Source organism: Somniosus microcephalus, chromosome 24, assembly GCF_052327205.1.
Source record: "Somniosus microcephalus isolate GS21.2 chromosome 24, FLI_Smic_1.0, whole genome shotgun sequence".
NCBI lineage: Eukaryota > Metazoa > Chordata > Chondrichthyes > Squaliformes > Somniosidae > Somniosus > Somniosus microcephalus.
In genome coordinates, this window is record NC_141010.1 from 16813914 (window position 1) to 16833881 (window position 19968).

At 43.4% G+C, this 19968-nt stretch overlaps 1 protein-coding gene across 2 annotated transcripts in view; it reads left to right on the forward strand.

Moving 5' to 3' along the window:
- Positions 1-19968, forward strand: part of LOC147101093 (tumor necrosis factor receptor superfamily member 16-like) — a 200384-nt gene that overhangs the window by 35334 nt on the left and 145082 nt on the right. For both annotated transcript variants that reach the window (XM_085966277.1, XM_085966276.1), the window contains exon 2: positions 1590-1731. In XM_085966277.1, coding sequence (XP_085822403.1) covers positions 1590-1731 — 142 coding nt within the window. The remainder of the gene's footprint in view (positions 1-1589; positions 1732-19968) is intronic.

Below are 19968 nucleotides of genomic sequence, written 5' to 3' on the forward strand. Positions count from 1 at the left end.
AATAGATATATCTCAAAACACCACCTCAATAACCGGTAATCTTGCCAAATCCATCCAACACTCGTTTTGCTGAGTCCGAGTCTCCCGCGGTGGCCGAGTTAGTCAGTGGTGATGGTGAGTGGAAAAAGCAGCACCGTGGTAGGTATACCTCTCTGTCATCCAGAATTTTTCATCAACCGGCACCATCCTGGTCCCATAGGTGCTGGATAAGAAAGAGTTTACTGTAGTACGATGCGATCTTTTACGTTCAGCTGAGGAGGCAGACAGGGTCTCCGTTTTCGCATCTCATCCAACGAGACTGAACTCCCTCAGTGCTGCACTGGTATCAGAGTATATTAGGTGCTTAAGTCCTAGAGTGAGGCTTAAACCCACACTCAGAGCTAACAATTGACACAATTGGGCAATAAATACGGAATAACATGATGGTGTGAACATGTTTCAAGACTGGAACACACTCAAGGTGATCGATGAGCATCAGCTGACTGCCTAGCAGCCCACTGCACTCTTTAACATACACCCAACACTAAGATTACACAATGGAAGAATGATACATGATTATGGTGTTGCGTGCGGTAATTTGGATGACCCAATGTTTTATAAAGAGAGCAACATTATACCATGTAGTTCGGGTTCTAAGGCACATCTGTATTGTTTTAAGGCTAGAAAGTCTTTATTACTAATAAATATTCTGTGGCTCTGCTCATGCTAAGTCACACACAATAAATGATTCTTCTGCTAAAGTGTAGGTGTATCTCTTTAAAGTTACAGTCTAATTGTTGTTACATAAACATTAGACGCGTTCATGCAGAAATCAATGAAGAGGCTGCATCTGTTCCTGGAGAGTTCCCTTTTTTCTTAATGCTTTTTTTTTAAATGTGACACAGAAATTTCAGTGTGATACTTGAAATGTGAGTGACAGGAAATGCACACTAGATGCACAGTTGTTACAATAGTGCTAGCAGCTCTTCTATGGTGTTGCTCATGGCGAGTGAGAACATTGTGATGAGAAGAGCATGAGGGGAAATCTGTGACAAGAGAAGTGTTACAGGAAGTAAATGTGACACAGAGAGTGTGCATTGTATGAAAACATTTTAATCTCTTATACAGATAGATATATTATAAATGATGAATAATGAGTTGAATTTTACTAATATTAAGCAGCTCATTATTAACCACTATACACTGGTTTACAAATGTGTTTATTTCCCCATTGCACAATGTTGTACTGTGGCAAGGTTCAGTACCTTCCCTGTGCTATCTTAGATAATCTTAGGACAGCAGTAACTAACCAAACCATTCCCATAGACTGGTTACAAATCACAGTTTGATTCTGAGCTGCATGCAATACTGCCAGTAAATAATGTTTTCACACGTTGCAATGAAGATAAAGCAAAGTTCTCGCATTGCTGTTTGTTTGCAATGCACTAATATGGCACCATTCAAGCATGGCTTCAGTTTCTAGAAGCAAACTAAATATTTGGGGAATTGCTTACAGTACACTGGATTACAGACATTAATGATATGTACTGACCCCTTAAATTGTACGCAAAATTTCTCATTATTTCATGTCATTTGATTTTTTTTAAAAGGTGTCTATGTACAATGCCGAAGAATCCTGCGATAGTGGACAATATACTACCACAGGAGAATGCTGCTCTGTGTGCCCTCCTGGGGAGGGTGTGGTGAAACCATGTGGAGATATGAACACTTTGTGTGCACAATGCATGGACAGTAAGTACACTATAGTACCTTGTTTAGTAGTGGTTTATTATGAATACAGAACTTATCTATGAAGAGGGCTGCACGCTTGTGAAGAAAAATTATTTTACTTCAAGGTCTTTTTCCTTTACATCAAAAAAAAATAAGGGTTTAATATTCCCAGATAATGAAAATCCACAATCCAGACTCTAAGGGCTGGATTTTGATACTGGAGGCATGTAGGAGGCGGGACTACAACTTTCGGGGTTGTAGTCCCGCCTCCATCGAGTTGTGGCCAACCCACGTGATTTTCACTTGATTGACCTTGTTGAGCCCGCCCAGTGGGCTCAGCAGGCCAATTAAGGGCCACCCGGCAACAGGTGACATCACAGATTGACATTTCATCTGTCAAGAGCTTTTGACAGATGAAATATCAGCGTTCGACATCTCTTTGAAGCTGTCAAACACTGACAATCTGTACACTAAGTTAATTCCTTCCTCTCAGGCTGATTTAGAGATCTCTCCAGAACAGAAAGCAGAATGCTGCAACTTTTGACAGCTCGCGACCATTCTGCTTTCTGTGCCGGTGAGATGAGGGACTCCTGAGACCTGAAGGAAGGAATGCTGAAAGGGAAGGTGAGGGGAAGATGCGTTTGGTGGTGGGTTCACGCTGGAGGTGGCGGAAATGGCGGAGGATGATCCGTTGAATGTGAAGGCTGGTGGGGTGAAAGGTGAGGACAAGGGGAACGCTATCGTGGTTCCGGGAGGGAGGGGCAGGGGTGAGGGCAGAAGTGCGGGAGATAGAACGGACACGGTCAAGGGCCGTGTCAACCACAGTAGAGGGGAATCCTCGGTTGAGGAAAAAGGAAGACATGTCGGAAGCACTGGTATGGAAGGTGGCATCGTCGGAGCAGATGCGCCATTTCCGCCACCTCCAGCATGATCCCACCACCAAATGCATCTTCCCCTCCCCTCCCCTTTCAGCATTCCGTAGGGACCGCTCCCTCCGCGACACCCTAGTCCACTCCTCTACCACCCCCAGCACCCCTTCCCCTTTGCCTGGCACCTTCCCGTGCAAGCGCAGGAGATGCAACACATGCCCTTATACCTCCCCCCATTCCCACTTTCCAGGGCCCCAAACACCCCTTCCAGGTGAAACAGCGATTTACTTGTACTTCTTGCAATTTAGTATACTGTATTCGCTGCTCACGATGTGGTCTCCTCTACATTGGGGAGACCAAACGCAGATTGGGTGACCACTTTGTGGAACACCTCCGTTCAGTCTATAAGGGTGACCCCGAGCTCCCGGTGGCCTGTCACTTTAATTCTTCGCTCCATTCCCACTCAGACCTCACCATCCTTGGCCTCTTGGAAGCTCAACGTAAACTCGAGGAACAGCACCTCATCTTTCGATTAGGCAATCTACAGCCCTCTGGACTCAACATAGAGTTCAACAATTTCAGATCATAATCTCGGCCCCTATCACATATATATATTTTCTTTTTTTATATCCACACTTTCTGTTTGGTCTTTTTTCCTTCTCCCCCACATGGCAGCTGTCCTTCATTCTGCCAGCGCAATTCACACCCCATCTCTCCTGCCTTCTATCCTATCACAGACCTTCCCTTTTGTTCTTTCATCCCCTCCCCCTTTTCCCAGCCCCTAAACTTGCTTTAAAATCTGTTCCATTTCCTGCTTTTTTCCAGTTCTGACGAAAGGTCTTCGATGCTGCCTGGCCTGCTGAGTTTTTCCAGCGTTTTCTGTTGTCATTTCCAATAGAACTCTTTGTTGAGGGCCGAGTAGAGGCTTCAGTATTGCACTAGGGAAAGGTACTCAATCCAAGAGGGGATCGATTACCTTTCCAAGAGTGGCATTAAAACATTTTGCACCTGTTCCCCTTCGGTCATTTCTGGGCTTCTGCTATCAGAGTGGCATGGTGCCACTCCAACTTTCCTAGTACCTGCTGTGGCAGGCGCCTCTGATGCACTCTCACAGATTCAGGCCACTTGCCCACCCCACTTATGTTAATGACCCTGACCTCACAATTTAGGAGGGGGTCTACAGCCAAGGTGGGTCAAAATCCTGGCACACCCTCCCTAACAGCGCTGTGGGAATACCTTCACCACACGGACTGCAGCGGTTCAGGAAGGTGGCTCACCACCACCTTCTCAGGGGCAACTAGTGATGGGCAATAAATGCTGGCCTTGCCAGCGACGCCCACATCCCAAGAACAAGTAAAACAAAAAGTACATGGGTATCCGAGAGCGTCACTCCACTGCACTTCCGACAGATCGGGGCTCCTGGAATACTGGGACCTATGTTTTTAAACGCACAGTTTCTAACTTCTGAGAATATTATTCTTTGTGTTTCTCAGAATCAGACAAATCCATCATAAAATGAAATCTGTCCATTTATTAAACTGATTCTACTTTTGAAAAGTCTCCACAGCATTAATGGCATTTCATTCATCCTTCGTATAAAAGTGACAGTATTCCTTTGTTTACATTTTCATACTGTTGAATTGTGGTGGGGATAAATTACCGTTTAGTGACATAAGCCCGCATTTAAATATCATTTGTGTTTATAATCTTGGGTGAACTATTCGTGCACAGCAATTGTTAGCGAACTCCATTACAAAGTGCATCTTGCATCCTGAAACTACACACAAGACCTCAGGCCATCTCATTCTTTTAATACTTGGTAACAGCTATACAGAATGTGTATTAAGAGAGAGCATATGCGAAGAGAACTATTGGGGGTGATTTTCTCAATGGGGAGTTTTTGGAGGCGGGACTCCCACTTGTTGGGTTTCAGTCCCACCTCCATCAACAGCAGGCCAATTAAGGGAAAGCCGGTTGCAGAGAATGTCAAGGTATGACGTTTCATCTGTTATCGTTTGACAGCTCTGTGGCTGTCAAACAGTGACATTCTCTGTAGTTTGATGAGGTCTTGAATTCAAGATCTTATCAAACCTCTTTCTTTTGCAGAAATGAGATAGTTGTTGCATTGGAGAATGCAACAGCCATCTGTCATCCCCAACACGGAGGTCCGAGACTCCCCGCATACACACCGACTAAAGCCTGCAGGAAGAAACAAAGGTAAGTACACTTTTAAAAACACTTTGCACTTATCTCAGACACTCACCTCTCCACACTTGCACCCAATTCACAATTCACATCGCTTTATTGGCATGATAAGTTACATCTTATGTTGCCAAAGCATCAAAATACATTTATGGTTGAGCACATAAACGCAGTTCTATTCATACAGTGTATAAACAGGTATATCCCTGAGTGTATAAATATACATTCGCATTGTTTATATATATTCTTTTCTTAGTTTACTGGTTGTCCCTCTGTTCATGGCAAGCTGTAACATAGTGTGCCGCCAGTGTTACACAGCTTCTCTCCTCTCCCAGTAGGAATAGGAGTTTTTGGTTGTCATTCAGATTTCTGAATTCAGGGCATATTTGTGAGAATTTTTGGTAGAAATTCTCCCTGATGTCCTGATATTTTCCACAGGCTGTGAAAAAGTGCATCTCTGTCTCCACTACTCCCTGACTGCAGTGAGAGCATATCCTGTCTTCTCTTGGCAGCCTGGTCTGCCTGTGTCTGCCTTTTTCGATCGCTAGGCTATGTTCGCTAAGTCTGTACCTTGTCAAGGTTCTTCTCAGTTTGTTATCCTTTACCATGGTCAGGTAATCAGCTATGTTGTATTGTCTGTTTAGGGCCAAGTTGGGCAGGTTGGGCACCCATTCTGCCATTTTCCTGGCAGTCCTGCCTCCAATTGAAAAGTAGGACCTCAAAGGTAGTAATCTCTGGATTGCTACCAGTGCCACGAGCTAATAAGTTTAGAGAGAGTAAGATAGATAAGCTAAATACGTGGCTTGAGCAGTGGTGCAAGGGAGAGGGATTTAAATTCTTGAGGCATTGGAACCAGTTCTTGGGGAGGAGTGACCTGTACCAAGGGGACGGTCTACACCTGAACTGTGAGGGAGCCGATGTCCTCGGGGTAATATTTTCTAGGGCGGTTCGGGAGGATTTAAACTAATTTGGCAGGGGGATGGGAACCTAGGTAGTGGAAAAGAGGGAAGTCATATGAAGTCAGAAATAGATGGTAGAAAGGTGAGAAGCAAAGGAGAGAAACACAAAGGGCCAAACTAATTCATAATGAGAGTGTGAAAAAAGCAAGCCTGAAGGCTTTGTATCTTAATGCTAGAAGCATTAGGAACAAGGTGGATGAATTAGTTGTGGAAATAGAGGTAAACAAGTATGATTTGATTGGGATTACAGAAACGTGGCTGCAGGGTGGGCAAGGCTGGGAACTTAACATCCAGGGATATACAATATTTAGGAAGGATCGGCAAAAAGGTAGGGGAGGTGGGGTAGCATTGCTGGTAAAGGAGGGGATTAATGCAATGGAAAGGAAGGATATTAACTCGGATGAAACGGAATCTGTATGGGTAGAAATGAGAAATAGCAAGGGGAGGAAAACGTTAGTGGGTGTGATATATAGGCCTCCAAATAGTAATATGGAGGTGAGGGAAGGCATAAAAAGGGAAATTAGAGAAGCGTGCGATAAGAGCACAGCTGTCATCATGGGTGACTTTAATTTACATATTGATTGGACTACCCAAATTAGTAAAAATTCTGAGGAGGAGGAATTCCTGGAATGTTTTCGGGACGGTTATCTGGACCAATATGTCGAGGAGCCGACTCGAGATCAGGCCATTTTAGACTGGGTATTGTGCAATGAGAAGGGACTTATCAGCAATCTTCTTGTACGAGGCCCCTTGGGTCAGAGCGATCATAATATGATCGAGCTCTCAGTCGAGATGGAGAGTGAGGAAATTGAATCAGAGACTAAGGTCCAGAACTTAAATAAAGGGAATTACGAGGGTATGAGACGGGAATTGGGTAAGATTGATTGGGTGGTGTTTCTGGGGGGATTGACAGTGGAGAGACAATGGCAAGCATTCAAAGATAGAATGGAAGAATTCCAGAACATGTTTATACCGGTTTGGCATAAAAATAAACCTAAAAAGGTGACTCAACCGTGGATAACGAGGGAAATTAGGGACAGCATAAAATCAAAAAAATGGGCATATCAACTGGCAAAAAAAAGCACCAGACCGGAAGATTGGGGGCAGTACAGGATACAGCAAAAGAGGACAAAGGGATTAATCAGGAAGGGGAAAATAGAATACGAAAGTAAACTTGCAGCAAACATAAAGACAGACTGCAAAAGCTTTTATCGGTATATCAGGAGGAAAAGACTGGTAAAATCCCAAGTCGGTCCCTTGCAGTCCGATTCGGGAGAATATATAATGGAGAATAAGGAAATGGCAGACCAATTAAACTCATACTTTGGTTCTGTATTCACAAAGGAGGACACAAATAACCTCCCAGGAATATCGGCAAACATAGGGACTAATGAGAGGGAGGAGCTGACAGAAATTAGTATCTCTAGGGATATGGTGTTGGGTAAGTTGAGGGGACTGAAGGCCGACAAATCCCCGGGGCCTGATAAACTACATCCTAGGGTACTTAAGGAGATGGCCCTGGAGATAGCAGATGCTCTAAGGATCATCTTCCGGAACTCCATTGACTCGGGAACAGTACCCGTGGATTGGAGGGTAGCTAATGTTACCCCAATATTTAAAAAGGGGGGTAGAGAGAAAGCAGGGAATTATAGACCAGTAAGCCTTACATCGGTTGTGGGCAAAATGCTAGAGTCCATTATTAAGGATAAAATAGCGGAGCACTTGACAAATGGGGAAAGGATCGGACAGAGTCAACATGGATTTACAAAGGGTAAATCGTGTTTGACTAATCTGCTGGAATTTTTTGAGGAAGTAACTGGTAAAATAGATGGGGGAGAGCCAGTGGATGTGGTGTACCTTGACTTCCAGAAAGCCTTCGATAAGGTTCCACACAAAAGATTATCATGCAAAATTAAGGCTCATGGAATTGGGGGCAAAGTATTAACGTGGATAGAGAACTGGCTGGCGGATAGAAAACAGAGAGTTGGAATAAACGGCTCGTTTTCGGAGTGGCAGGCAGTGACCAGCGGGGTGCCGCAAGGATCTGTCCTGGGACCCCAGCTGTTCACAATATATATAAATGATCTGGATCAGGGAATTGGATGCAATATTTCCAAATTCGCTGACGACACTAAACTAGGAGGAGGGGTGGGCTCTGATGAGGATGTCAGGAGGCTGCAGTGCGATTTGGACAGGTTGGGGGAATGGGCGGATACGTGGCAGATGCACTATAATGTGGATAAATGCGAGGTTATCCACTTTGGGGGTAAAAACAGGAGGGTAGATTATTATCTAAATGGCAATAGATTGGGAGATGGGGAAGTGCAGAGGGACCTGGGTGTTCTTGTGCACCAGTCACTGAAGGAGAGCATGCAGGTGCAACAGGCGATTAAGAAGGCAAATGGTATGTTGGCCTTCATATCAAGGGGGTTTGAGTATAGGAATAGGGATACCTTACTACAGCTGTACAAGGTGCTGGTGAGACCGCATCTGGAGTATTGTGTACAGTTTTGGTCGCCCCATCTGCGGAAGGATGTTCTTGCCATGGAAAGAGTGCAACGGCGATTCACCAGGCTGATACCTGGAATGGCGGGAATGACCTACGAAGAGAGATTAAATAGTTTGGGCTTGTACTCACTGGAGTTTAGAAGATTGAGAGGGGATCTCATCGAAACATATAAAATTATGGCAGGCCTGGACAGGCTGAATTCAGAGAGAATGTTTCCAATGGCCGGGGAGCACAGAACCAGGGGCCACAGTCTAAAAATAGCGGGCAAATCATTTAAAACAGAGATGAGGAAGAATTTCTTCACTCAAAGAGTGGTGAGCCTGTGGAATTCCCTGCCACAGAGGGCTGTGAAGGCTAATTCAATAAATATTTTCAAGAGAGAATTGGATATATTTCTGAAGGCTAAGGGGATTAAGGGTTACGGAGAAAAGGCGGGGACGGGGTACTGAACTGGTAAGATCAGCTATGATCTCAGACGAAGATCAGCCATGATCTCATTGAATGGCGGAGCAGGCTCGAAGGGCCGAATGGCCTACTCCTGTTCCTATCTCTATGTTTCTATACCTGCCTCCCCAGGGCTGGCAAGACCGTGCCCATTGTGTTCTCAAAATGCTCAATTCAAAATTATTTTTTTAGTTCATGTTGTAATATGCTCGGCTAAAAAAAACAAGGGTATAAAATACTATCGGTGATGTTATTGTGTCAATGCTTAATGCACTTGTATCAAACTCCTCTCCCTGCTATTTTAGCTGGGTTTACATAGCAGGATGATGAATTTAATGCGTGTGCTAAGCTTTTGTATGATAACATTGATGAATGTCATTTCTACCCTATGAAATGTTGTTGCAGAGCCACTTCTGTCATAATAAATGATGTATCAGTTCCTTGAATGATGTTAAGAAAATCACATCAGTTTTTTTTCTCCATTGCGTTGTTTGCAACTCCATCTTAGCAGCTAAACAGCACCGCGGTGCTCCACATCCTCTATGCAATGCCACAGGGCATTAGAAAAACATTGGACAATTGTACACCTGCCAACGTGCCTCATACACGCACAGCAACTGCTTAGTGTTTTTAAATTCTCAACCCCCACAGACAGATTTAAGTAATTGGTGAAGCAGCTGCAGTGATGGTAAGCAACGATTAAACTGCGTCAGTACGGGGAGCGGGTAAAGTGGCCTTGGCTTCACCAGCGTCAAGCTCGTGGTAGCCGTGCTTCTTCAGATGTCACATTCTCCCTCCTGCCGGTGCAGCGCAGGATAAATAAGGACGCTTTCCGAGCAGGAGTCTGACAGCACAAGCTCAGAGAATTGGATAGGTTTGCGAAAACGAGGGGAGGGGGGGTGGGATCATGCCTATAACCTATGTAAGCTTAAAACTAGGCTAGATGTCAGGAGGTTGTTCTTTAGCCAGAGCGTTATCAGCACTCGTTCGTTGAGTGCAGACTTGTTGCAACAGTTCAAAAAGGAGCTGGTCAAGATCCTTCTTGTGGATAATACCACAGCGTATGAAAGGTAGGTGGGATATTGACTGTGCACCTCATGGTCACCGTGATCTCCTGAACTCGCTTTGATCGCCTTAGAGGATCGGAGAGGAATTTCCCAAATTATATCCGCTGAATTGGCCTAATTGTAGTCTTTCTTCTCTTAAACATACGTTGACTACTCCTTCAGCATTTGTCAGAAAACATTCCCGTGAATGTGCGTAAAGACAGTGGCAGCAATTTTATTTTCAATATACCCTCCCTCCCTCCAGGGCAGGTACATTTTGTTTCTCAATGTCAAAACAGATTATTTGGATTTTGAACCTTACATAACAAATTAAGTAGGCTGATTTGAAGATGAATTGCATCATCTAGAGGTTAGTGCTGGGTGCTTTGAACTTTTATCGCCAATTATTTGAATCTTTTCAAACGTATGTGCGTGCAGTATACAGAGGAGATAAGAAATGTGCATCAAGCAGACTCAACTCTAAGACACTGTGATGTTCTGATGACCATGGCTACCCATTCTCTTGGACCACAAGGATAGAAATTAGAAATTGAAATAGTAAAGAAAGTTTAAGGATTGGCACACTGGTTGGGGCATATTAATGTATTTGTTGCGTTAATGGTCATCAGTCACACCTAGATTAGATGCAAAAAGGTTTACGTATATGTAAAATAAAACCCAATTAACGTTAGAGATACGGGAAGGACAGGGGAACATAGAATGGTCGATAGCCATGCCTTATTGTAGTCTTTTCAGACCCCAAAATCCAATGATTCGGAGTTGACCTGTATTGGTGACAGAGATTGAACTTTATTCAGCTCAAGCAAGACTTAGTACAGAATGGAATTAGAGCAGCAGCTTACAGAGTGGAACTGAGACTTATATTACTCGTTGTGCCCTGGGTAGAAACCACAACTACATCTATGTGTCTTGCTTCTGGTCTGTCTCCTGAGGGAAACTTGCTGATGTCAGATTTTCAGGAACAGTGACGGAGATGGTAGACAAGATACAAAAAAAGGATGGACATGTTTATAAAAGCGTTACACGTTAAAGCTACAAATGAATGCGAAGTGCCTCGTCTAAACAACTTGCACTCGTTACACATATATTTGGAAATTTTAGTTGGTAAAGTAGTAAGTAACTCTTTCAGAGACATCTGGTCAAAGCAACACTTGTTTTACGACAAAGTGGGTCATAACCTGGAATGACTGTATGGGGTCTCCTTGTTCTACAGCACTGTTTAATGTATTTTGTAGCTTCTCACAGCAAGATTGCTTTAATTACTTATAATAGTCAGCACATTGCCAAAAGCTGTGAACATGGGAAATGCCAGCAAAGTACCATCTGACATCACCAATGTTCCCCATATTAGCATTTATATTACCGGAAAACCACCAGACAAGGAAGGGCAACAGTAAATATATAAATAATCAGAGTGATCAATTATATCTAAACAGATTTTTTTTAAGCAAAATGATGGGACAGCTGAGACCCGTTGCCTGCAATTCCTGTGCCATGCAGGAACTCCAGGACACTTCATGTGTCATGGATAGCCACGTGTGCAGGAAGTGCCTCCAGTTGCATGATCTCCGGGTTTCTAAGCTTTGAGGAGCTGCCGGAGTCACTGCAGCTGATATGAGAGACTGAGAATTTCCTGGAGCACATGTTCCAGGAGGTGGTCACCCTGCAGCTACAGAGAGTGCAGGAGGAAAGTCAGTGGGTGGCCACCTGGCAGGGTGGGAAGAGGCAGGCAGTGCAGGAATCCTCCAGGAGTGTGGCACTCGCAAACTGGTTTTCAGCGCTGAATACCAGTGAGGGTGATGACGGGGGTGGGGGGGGGGGGGCGGCGGGGAGTGCAGTCTAGAGTACACCTGTGGCACTGTGGGCAAATGACTGCACAAGGGGGCACAGCAAAGAAATGCAGTGGTCATAGGGGATTTGATAATCAGGGGGATAGAGAGGCGATTCTGCAACCACTGATGTGAGTCTTGCATGGTGTGTTGCCTCCCTGGTGCCAGAGTGAAGAGCATCATTGAGAGGATGCAGAACATTCTGAGGGGGGAGGGGAACAGCCAGAAGTCGTGGTCCATGTGGGAACCAATGACATAGGAAGGAAAAAAGGTTGAGGTCCTGCACTCACAGTTTCAAGGAGCTAGGAAGTTAAAAAGCAGAACCTCAAAAGATAGTAATCTCTGGATTACTCCCCATGCCACACACTAGTTAGTATAGGAATAGTAGGATAAAACAGGTTAATGCGTGGCTGGAGAATTGGTGCAGGAAGGAAGGCTTCAGATTCCTGGGGCAGGATCTCAACAGCGCTGGGACCAATGTCCCTCGCTGGAAGATTAATTAGAACTGTGCGGGAGGGTTTAAACTCATTTGGCAGGGTTGTTGGCACCAGAATGAAACATGAGAGAGCAGAAACAAGGTGCAGAGAGGACTGGGAGAGGCAAATAACACTAGAGTAAAGAATAGTTCAGAAATAGGAGGGATCAGACAGGGGGCAAATGCGAAGCAGTCTAAAATGGGTTTGGAGTGCCTGTACGTAACTGCACAGAGTGTGGCAAATAAGGTTGGTGAGCTGCAGGCACAAGTCGCCACATGAGGCTATGATAATGGTAATTACAGAGACCTGGCTCAAAGAAGGAGAGGCTTAGGCACTTAATATTCCTGACTACAAGGTATTTAGGAAAGATAGGGAAGTAGGAAAAGGAGGGGGCACGGTAGTATTGATTAAAAAACTATTATAGCACTGGAGAGGGATGATGCAGTTGAGGGGCCAAAGACAGAGTCTATTTGGTTAAAATTGAGGAACAATAGAGGAGCTATTACGCTACTGGGTGTAAACTATAGGCCACCAAATAGTGGGAAAGAGATAGAGGAGCAAATTTTCAGGCAAATTACAGAATGATGCAAGAACTACAGAGTAGTGATAATGGGGGGCTTCAATTATCATAATATAGACTGGGATAGTAACGGTGTAAAGGGCAAAGAGGGGGAGGAATTCCTGAAATGTGTACAAGAAAACGTTCTTGAATGGTGTGTTTCCAGCCCAACAAGGAAGGAAGCAGTGCAGGATCTGGTTCTGGGGAATGAAATGGGGCAAGTGGAGCACATTTCAGTGAGTGAGCATTTGGGGAACAGTGATCATAATATAATCAGATTTAGAATAGGTATGGAAAAGGACAAGGTACAATCAAGCGTAAAAATACTTAACTGGAGGAGGGCTAACTTCACTTGAGTTGAAAAGGGATCTGGCCCAGGTGGATTGGAATCAAAAATTGGTAATTGAACAATGGGAGGCTTCCAAAAAGAAGATGGTTCAGATACAGAGTAGACACATTCCCATGATGGGGAAAGGAAGGGCATCCAAATCTAGAGCTCCTTGGATGACTAAAGATATAGAGGTTAAAATAAACGGCGGCTTGTGACAATTGTAAGGTTCATAATACAGTAGAGAACGAAGCTGAATATAAAAAGGTACAGAGAAGATCTAATAAATCTAATAAAGGGAATAATGGGGCAAGGAGAGTATGAGAATAGATAAAAGGGAACCCTAAAGTCTTTTATAAACACATAAATAGTAAAAGGGTCGTCAAAGGAAGGGTTGGGCTGATTAGAGACCAAAAAGGAGATCGTCTTATGGAGGCAGGGGATGGCTGAGGTACTAACTGTGCACTTTCATCTGTCTTCACTTGCGAAGAGGATGCTGCCAATGTAGCAGTAAAGGAAGAGGCAGCAGCGATATTGGATAGGTTAAAAATAGACCAAGAGGATGCATTTAAAAGGTTGGCAGTCCTCAAAGTAGAAAAGTCACCCGGTCCGGATGGGATGCATCCTAGGTTACTGAGGGAAGTAAGAGTGAAAATTGTGGAGGCTCCAGCTAGAGCTTTCCAATTCACATTGCATATGGGAATTGTGCCAGAGGACTGGGGGATTGCAAATGTTACACCCCTGTTTAAATAAAGGGGAGAAATTTAAACCCAGCAACTACAGGCCAGTCAGCCTAATGTTGGTGGGGGGAAAACTTTTAGAGACAAAAACCTGGGATAAAATTAATTGGCATTTGGAAAATTTTGGGCTACTAAGTGAAACTCAGCATGGATTTGCTAACGGCAAATCATGTTTGACTAACTTGATCTAGTTCTTTGATGAAGTAACGGAAAGGGTTGATGAGAGTAGCGTGGTTGATGTATATATGGACTATCAAAAGGCATTTGACAAAGTACCACAGAATAAACTTGCTAGCAAATTAAAGGGAAAGTGACAGCATGGATACAAAATTGGCCAGAAAGCAGCGAGTAGTGGTGAACGGTTGTTTTTCAGACCGAAGGGAAGTATAGAGTGGTGTTCCACAGGGGTCAGTATTAGGACCACTGTTATTTTTCATATATATTAATGACCTGGACTTGGGTATACAGGGTATAATTTCAAAGTTTGCAGATGACATGAAACTCGGAAATGTAGCAAACAATGAGGAGGATAGTAACAGACTTCAGGAGGACAGAGACAGACTGGTGAAATGGGCAGGCACATGGCAGATGAAATTTAATGCAGAGAAGTGCGAAGTGATACATTATGGCAGGAAGAATGAGGAGAGGCAATATGAACAAAATGGAACAATTTTAAAGGGGGTGCAGACACAGAGACACCTGGGGGTTTATGTATACACATCTTTGAAGGTGGCAGGACAAGTTGAGAAGGCTGTTAAAAAAGCCTCTGGGCTCTTTGGCTTTATTAATAGAGGAATAAAGTACAAAAGCAAGGAAGTTATGATGAACCTTTATAAAACACTGGTTAGGCCTCAACTGGAGTATTGTGTTCAATTCTGGGCACCGCACTTTAGGAAGAATATATTCAAGGCGGAGATAGATGGATATTTGAGCTACAGGGGAGTCAAGGGTTATGGGGAACGGGCGGGAAAGTGGAGTTGAGGCCAAGATCAGATCAGCTATGATCTCATTGAATGGCAGAGCAGGCTCGAGGGGCCAAATGGCCGACTCCTGCTTCTATTTCTTATGTTCTTATTAAGAATGTCAAGGCCTTGGAGAGGGTGCAGAAGAGATTTACTCGAATGGTACCAGGGATGAGGGACTTCAGTTATGTGGAGAGACTGGAGAAGCTGGGGTCGTTCTCCTTAGAACAGAGAAGGTGAAAAGGAAATTTGATAGAGGTGTTGAAAATCATGAATGGTTTTGATAGAGTAAATGAGAAACTGTTTCCAGTGGCAGAAGGGTCGGTAACCGAGGACACAGATTTAAGGTGATTGGCAAAAGAACCAGAGGTGACATGAGGAAACATTTTTTTACACAGCGAGTTGTTGTGATCTGGAATGCACTGCCTGAGAGGGTGCTGGAAGCAGATTCCGTAGAAACTTTTAAAAGGGAATTGGATAAATATTTGAAGGGAAAAAAATAAAGGGCTATGGGGAAAGAGCAGGGGAGTGGGATTAATTGGACACTCTACAAAAGACACAATAGGCCAAATGGGCTCCTCCTATGCTGTATCATTCAATGAGTCAATGATTTATCTCAGCAAAGGTCAGGGTGGGCAGGTCATAAGTGAAATAAGTGTGGAACGATGAAGTAATGATGATGGTGCACATCCCAACTGATTAACTAATCTAATATTAAAAATGGATTACAATAGAAAATGATCTTCAAAAAGTAAACAACCTGTGCAAGCATTCTCATTTTTAGGATACGCTCTTTTTAAGCATTTAAAGTTGCCCAAAGGCACTCCACAGCAAAAGCACTACAGGAAACTTTTTTTTATCCGGCACTGACTGGACCAATGTGGTGCCGGTTCATCAAAAATTCCGGATAACCAAAAGCTATAGTAAAAGATACGGAGAGCTGAGAGCTCCGTATAAAGCAACAAACCCTGTTGATTAGCAACAGGTGCAGAACAATGGCCACAAGATCCAAGCGTCTCTGTAGCTTAGCAACAGCTGCAGCCACACCCTTGCACAGCAACAGATCGAGGAAGGCAAGTACAATATGAAGTAAAACTAACCTGAACCTACTCCTGAATTTTGCCGGTTAACCGAGATTTCCGGTTATTTAGGTGCCGGTAAATCGAAAGTTTCCTGTACAAATATTTAAATTCCCACTCTGTTCATGGTTTGTATTTATATCATCATCTTTATATAGTTACTTAACATACAGATTAAATGCTGTTTCATTATTTTTTAAACAGCAGAATGTTGAGTGAAACTTTGGCGCTGAGCCACTTTCTAAACTGGCCATTGATAAGACAATAGTAATCTTAGCGTCTCTATTCTGACCCTGAGTTTACTGAGCCATCGTTGATTTAGATCACACCGGATTCAGGGTTTGGTGGGTCAACAGTGTTGGAATGACTACAAGCAGATTCTTGCATTGGCCAGGCTCCAGACTCCTACCTGAATTAAAGCCACTCTGCTTGTGTTTTAGTTTGAACCCAACTTATTTTACGTTACAGTTTTCATCCTGGATCCGAGTTCATACCAGCACTGCAACCTGCCCTGCTTCACTGTCTCGGAATGTTGCCCGCTCTGTATTTTTCCAGTGTTGTTTTTTAAGTAAAAATTTAAATAACTGGAAATGTACGGTAGGTCAGTCAGAGTCTTTCTCACAGGATGTGCGAACATACCCCCAGAGAAGGTTACTTCATTCGGGATTAATTGACACCTATTGTGAAAGGTTCTGAATTGACATCTGTTGAGAAGTGGGACTCAGGGTTAGGGAGATGTTTAACAACAGTGCAGGATTTTGTTTCAGGGCAGATCAGGGAAGGAAATTAGTGTTTCTTAAAGTAGGAAGTCAGCAGGCGATATGGGAGGGAAATCCATGACAGAATAACCACACAGGGTCTCTGGATTAAATGGATATGATGGGATGAATTGACTTTCCTCACTTAAGATTTTATGTTATTAATGTTTTGTATGGGACCCTTTATCAGAACTGATGAACTCTGCCAATCCAAAATGCTAGCCTATTCTTTCACTTTCAAGCGTTGACAGAGGCTGTGCATTTTTAAAACTGCTTTACTTAAAAAAAAAATCTTTGCTTGTTCCTTGGCAGATTTGTAACTTTATCTTATCCAACCATAGTGCCCTGTCTCCTTCCCAAACATGCATCCATTACTCATGCTTGCTTGCATTGCCAAGATTTGCATTGCTCATGGTGTCCTTGTGCTTATTCAAAGAGGATGTCAGAGGGCTAGTTACTGGAGGATGACACATGAGATTGAAGCTGTAAATGCTCTCATGGTTGTCAGAGACCTTATGAGCTGAATTCCCCAATGGTAAGATTATTGCAATGCTGTTTGAAGAAAATAAGAATGTAAGAAAAGTCAAGGACAAGTAAATGGCTGTCAAACTCATCAAAGTTCATTCCCCCTAATACCCTAATTCTCTCTCATTGTAACACCGTGCTGCATTTTTAACCTCGCTAATGTTTTTGCCTCCACAGCTCCATTCAGCATTCCAAATATTGATTGGTCTTTGAGTAATGGTCTTTGAGTAATGTTCTTCCCGATATGTATTATCGCTAATTTAAGTAGATGAGGTTCCCTCTTAATCATCTTCTTTCTGGACTGTAGAGCTTGAGCTTCTCTAACCTTTTCCCATAGCTCATCCCCATCACACTTGGGATTAGTCTGTCTGTCCTACTCTCCACCCTCGCTAATGCTTGTGTATATTCTTTTTGAGAAATGGTATGTGTGCATCAGAACAACAACAACAACAAGTATTTATATAGTGCCTTTAACATAGTCAAACATCCCAAGGTGCTTCACAGAAATATTATAAGACAAAAAATTTGACACTGAGCCACATAAGGAGAAATTAGGGCAAGTGACCAAAAGCTTGGTCAAAGAGGTCGGTTTTAAGGAGCGTCTTAAAGCAGGAAAGAGAGGTAGCGAGGCGGAGAGGTTTAGGCAGGGAATTACAGAGCTTAGAGCCCAGGCAACAGAAGGCACGGCCACCAATGGTTGAACAATTATAATCAGGGATGCTCAAGAGGGCAGAATTAGAGGAGCACAGATATCTCTGGGGGTTGTGGAGCTGAAGGAGATTACAGAGATAGGGAGGGGCGAAGCCATGGAGGGATTTGAAAACAAGGATGAGAATTTTGAAATCAAGGCACTGCTTAACCGGGAGCAAGCACAGGGGAGATGGGCGAATGAGACTTGGTGCGAGTTAGGACACGGGCAGCGAGTTTTGGATGACTTCAAGTTTACGTAGGATAGAATGTGGGAGGCCAGCCAGGAGTGCGTTGGAATAGTCAAGTCGAGGAGTATTATAAGAAGTGGAAGTGGATTTTGGGGGTCAGTATGGATACTGTAGATATATTTTAAAAAATGAATAGTTGAAAGTCACAGCTTCAGGTTCTGCGAGGAGGTCAGAGTTGTCTGGGTCCCTGAGGAAATTAGAGTTCTGGAGGATACAAGGAGGTCGTAGATGTCCAAGGTCCTGTTAGATAATCATGCACCGTTTCTTTAAATATAATTTGGGTTCAGGCCTGTCACGACTACATATTTTAAAAATCAATTTAACAATCAATTTGTGACAGAGTTCATGTATACCAGCAAAGCATGCAACATTGACCACAACAGTAAGAGGACATTGCACTACATTCCACATTGAGGCAAACTTCATTTACAGGACAATGCAGTTGTGTTTATCACATGGTCAGCCAATGCCTTCCTTCATGAAGGATTCACTGCGGCTCCTGGGCTAGGTTCAGACCCTCTCTCTTTATACCTTCTCTTATCACTGTTCATGACACTCAGTATTGTGCTCCAACAGCTTCCCTTTGTCTCCCGGCTTTACGTATAGTTTATTACATGAAGAAAGGACATCCTATTTAAGGACATGCTTCCCTTTTGCTGAATTGACACTCTGGTATTCTTGCAATTTGTATCTGCCCTGTTTGTATTTGTACCTGTTACCCTATCACACAGCACATTCTTCTTGCAGTCAATTGTTGTTCAACCATATGGACCTGCTAAGCACAAGTCTTGTTACTATTCATCCTCAGGAACCTGCCAACTTTCAGGTTGGCCTGTCTCATCCTGTAGTGCAACATTTCATTGCAAAGACATGTGGAATTTGTTTTTCTAATTTCAACACTCTTAATATCTTCTATCTGCTTAAACCACTTCCTTACACACAACTGCAAAGATTAATTTGGCACTTTAAGACAATGTGGCTTAGGAATCACATAATCATGTTTGACAAATAAAAGTTAAAGTTATAAAAGTTAAAATTTACACTCATAAAACAAAGCATAGCAATGCTGAAGTAGAAGTTAATCTCATTAATCAAAGCCATAGAATTGCTGCTGCCCTGATTAACCCTTTCCATACTGGTCTTTTACAGTCTCCATATCTATTATCCATTAGTCCAAACTGTCTCATTCCCCTCTCCTGGAGTTTTTCTTTCCTGCCTTGCTCCTCTTGGGCTGATCTTTCAAAACTCTTCTCCATTCTACTTTCCTCCTTACATCTTTTCTGACCCCTCTCCTGACTGGGTAAGTCTCTCTCTGTCTCCCTTGGACCCAACCAATGAACCTCCGCCCAACCTCCTCCGTCTCATCCCTGTGCCTCACTCTGAATTTTAACATGAAACCCTCGACCTCATCATCAAAAGTGGCTTGAGACGTCTGTGGTCTCCATCGTTAATGGATCTTTCCCTAACACTTTGACCTCTACATGCTCCTACACATCCTCCTGCCTCCTTCAAAATCCCCCCACTGTCACTTTTTTTGCTTCTGGCAAATAACTACCCTTTAACTCCGTTTTTAAAATTAGAGCTAGGACGTTTAGGGGTGATGTCAGAAAGCACTTCCTTGCACAAAGGGTAGTAGAAATCTGGAACGAACTCTTCCAAAAAACTCTGGAGGCAATTGAAAATTTAAAAACGGAGATTGATAGATTTTTGTTGGGCAAGGGTATTAAGGGAAATGGAACCAAGGCAGGTAGATGGAGTTAAGATACAGATCAGCCATGATCTACTTGAATGGCGGAACTGGCTCGAGAGGCTGAATGGCCAACTCTTGTTCCTATGTTCCTGAATACCATGTGAGGGACGGTGTAAAAATGTAATTTTTCGCTATGGCATTTGCAGTATAAGCAAAGTGTGCTACTGGGAAGGATGGCTCTCCTTAATCGGTGACATGAAACCAGCCTATTATCACTACAAGGAAAATACAAGTTTCACATTGCAGTGAAGGCTGGCACACGGA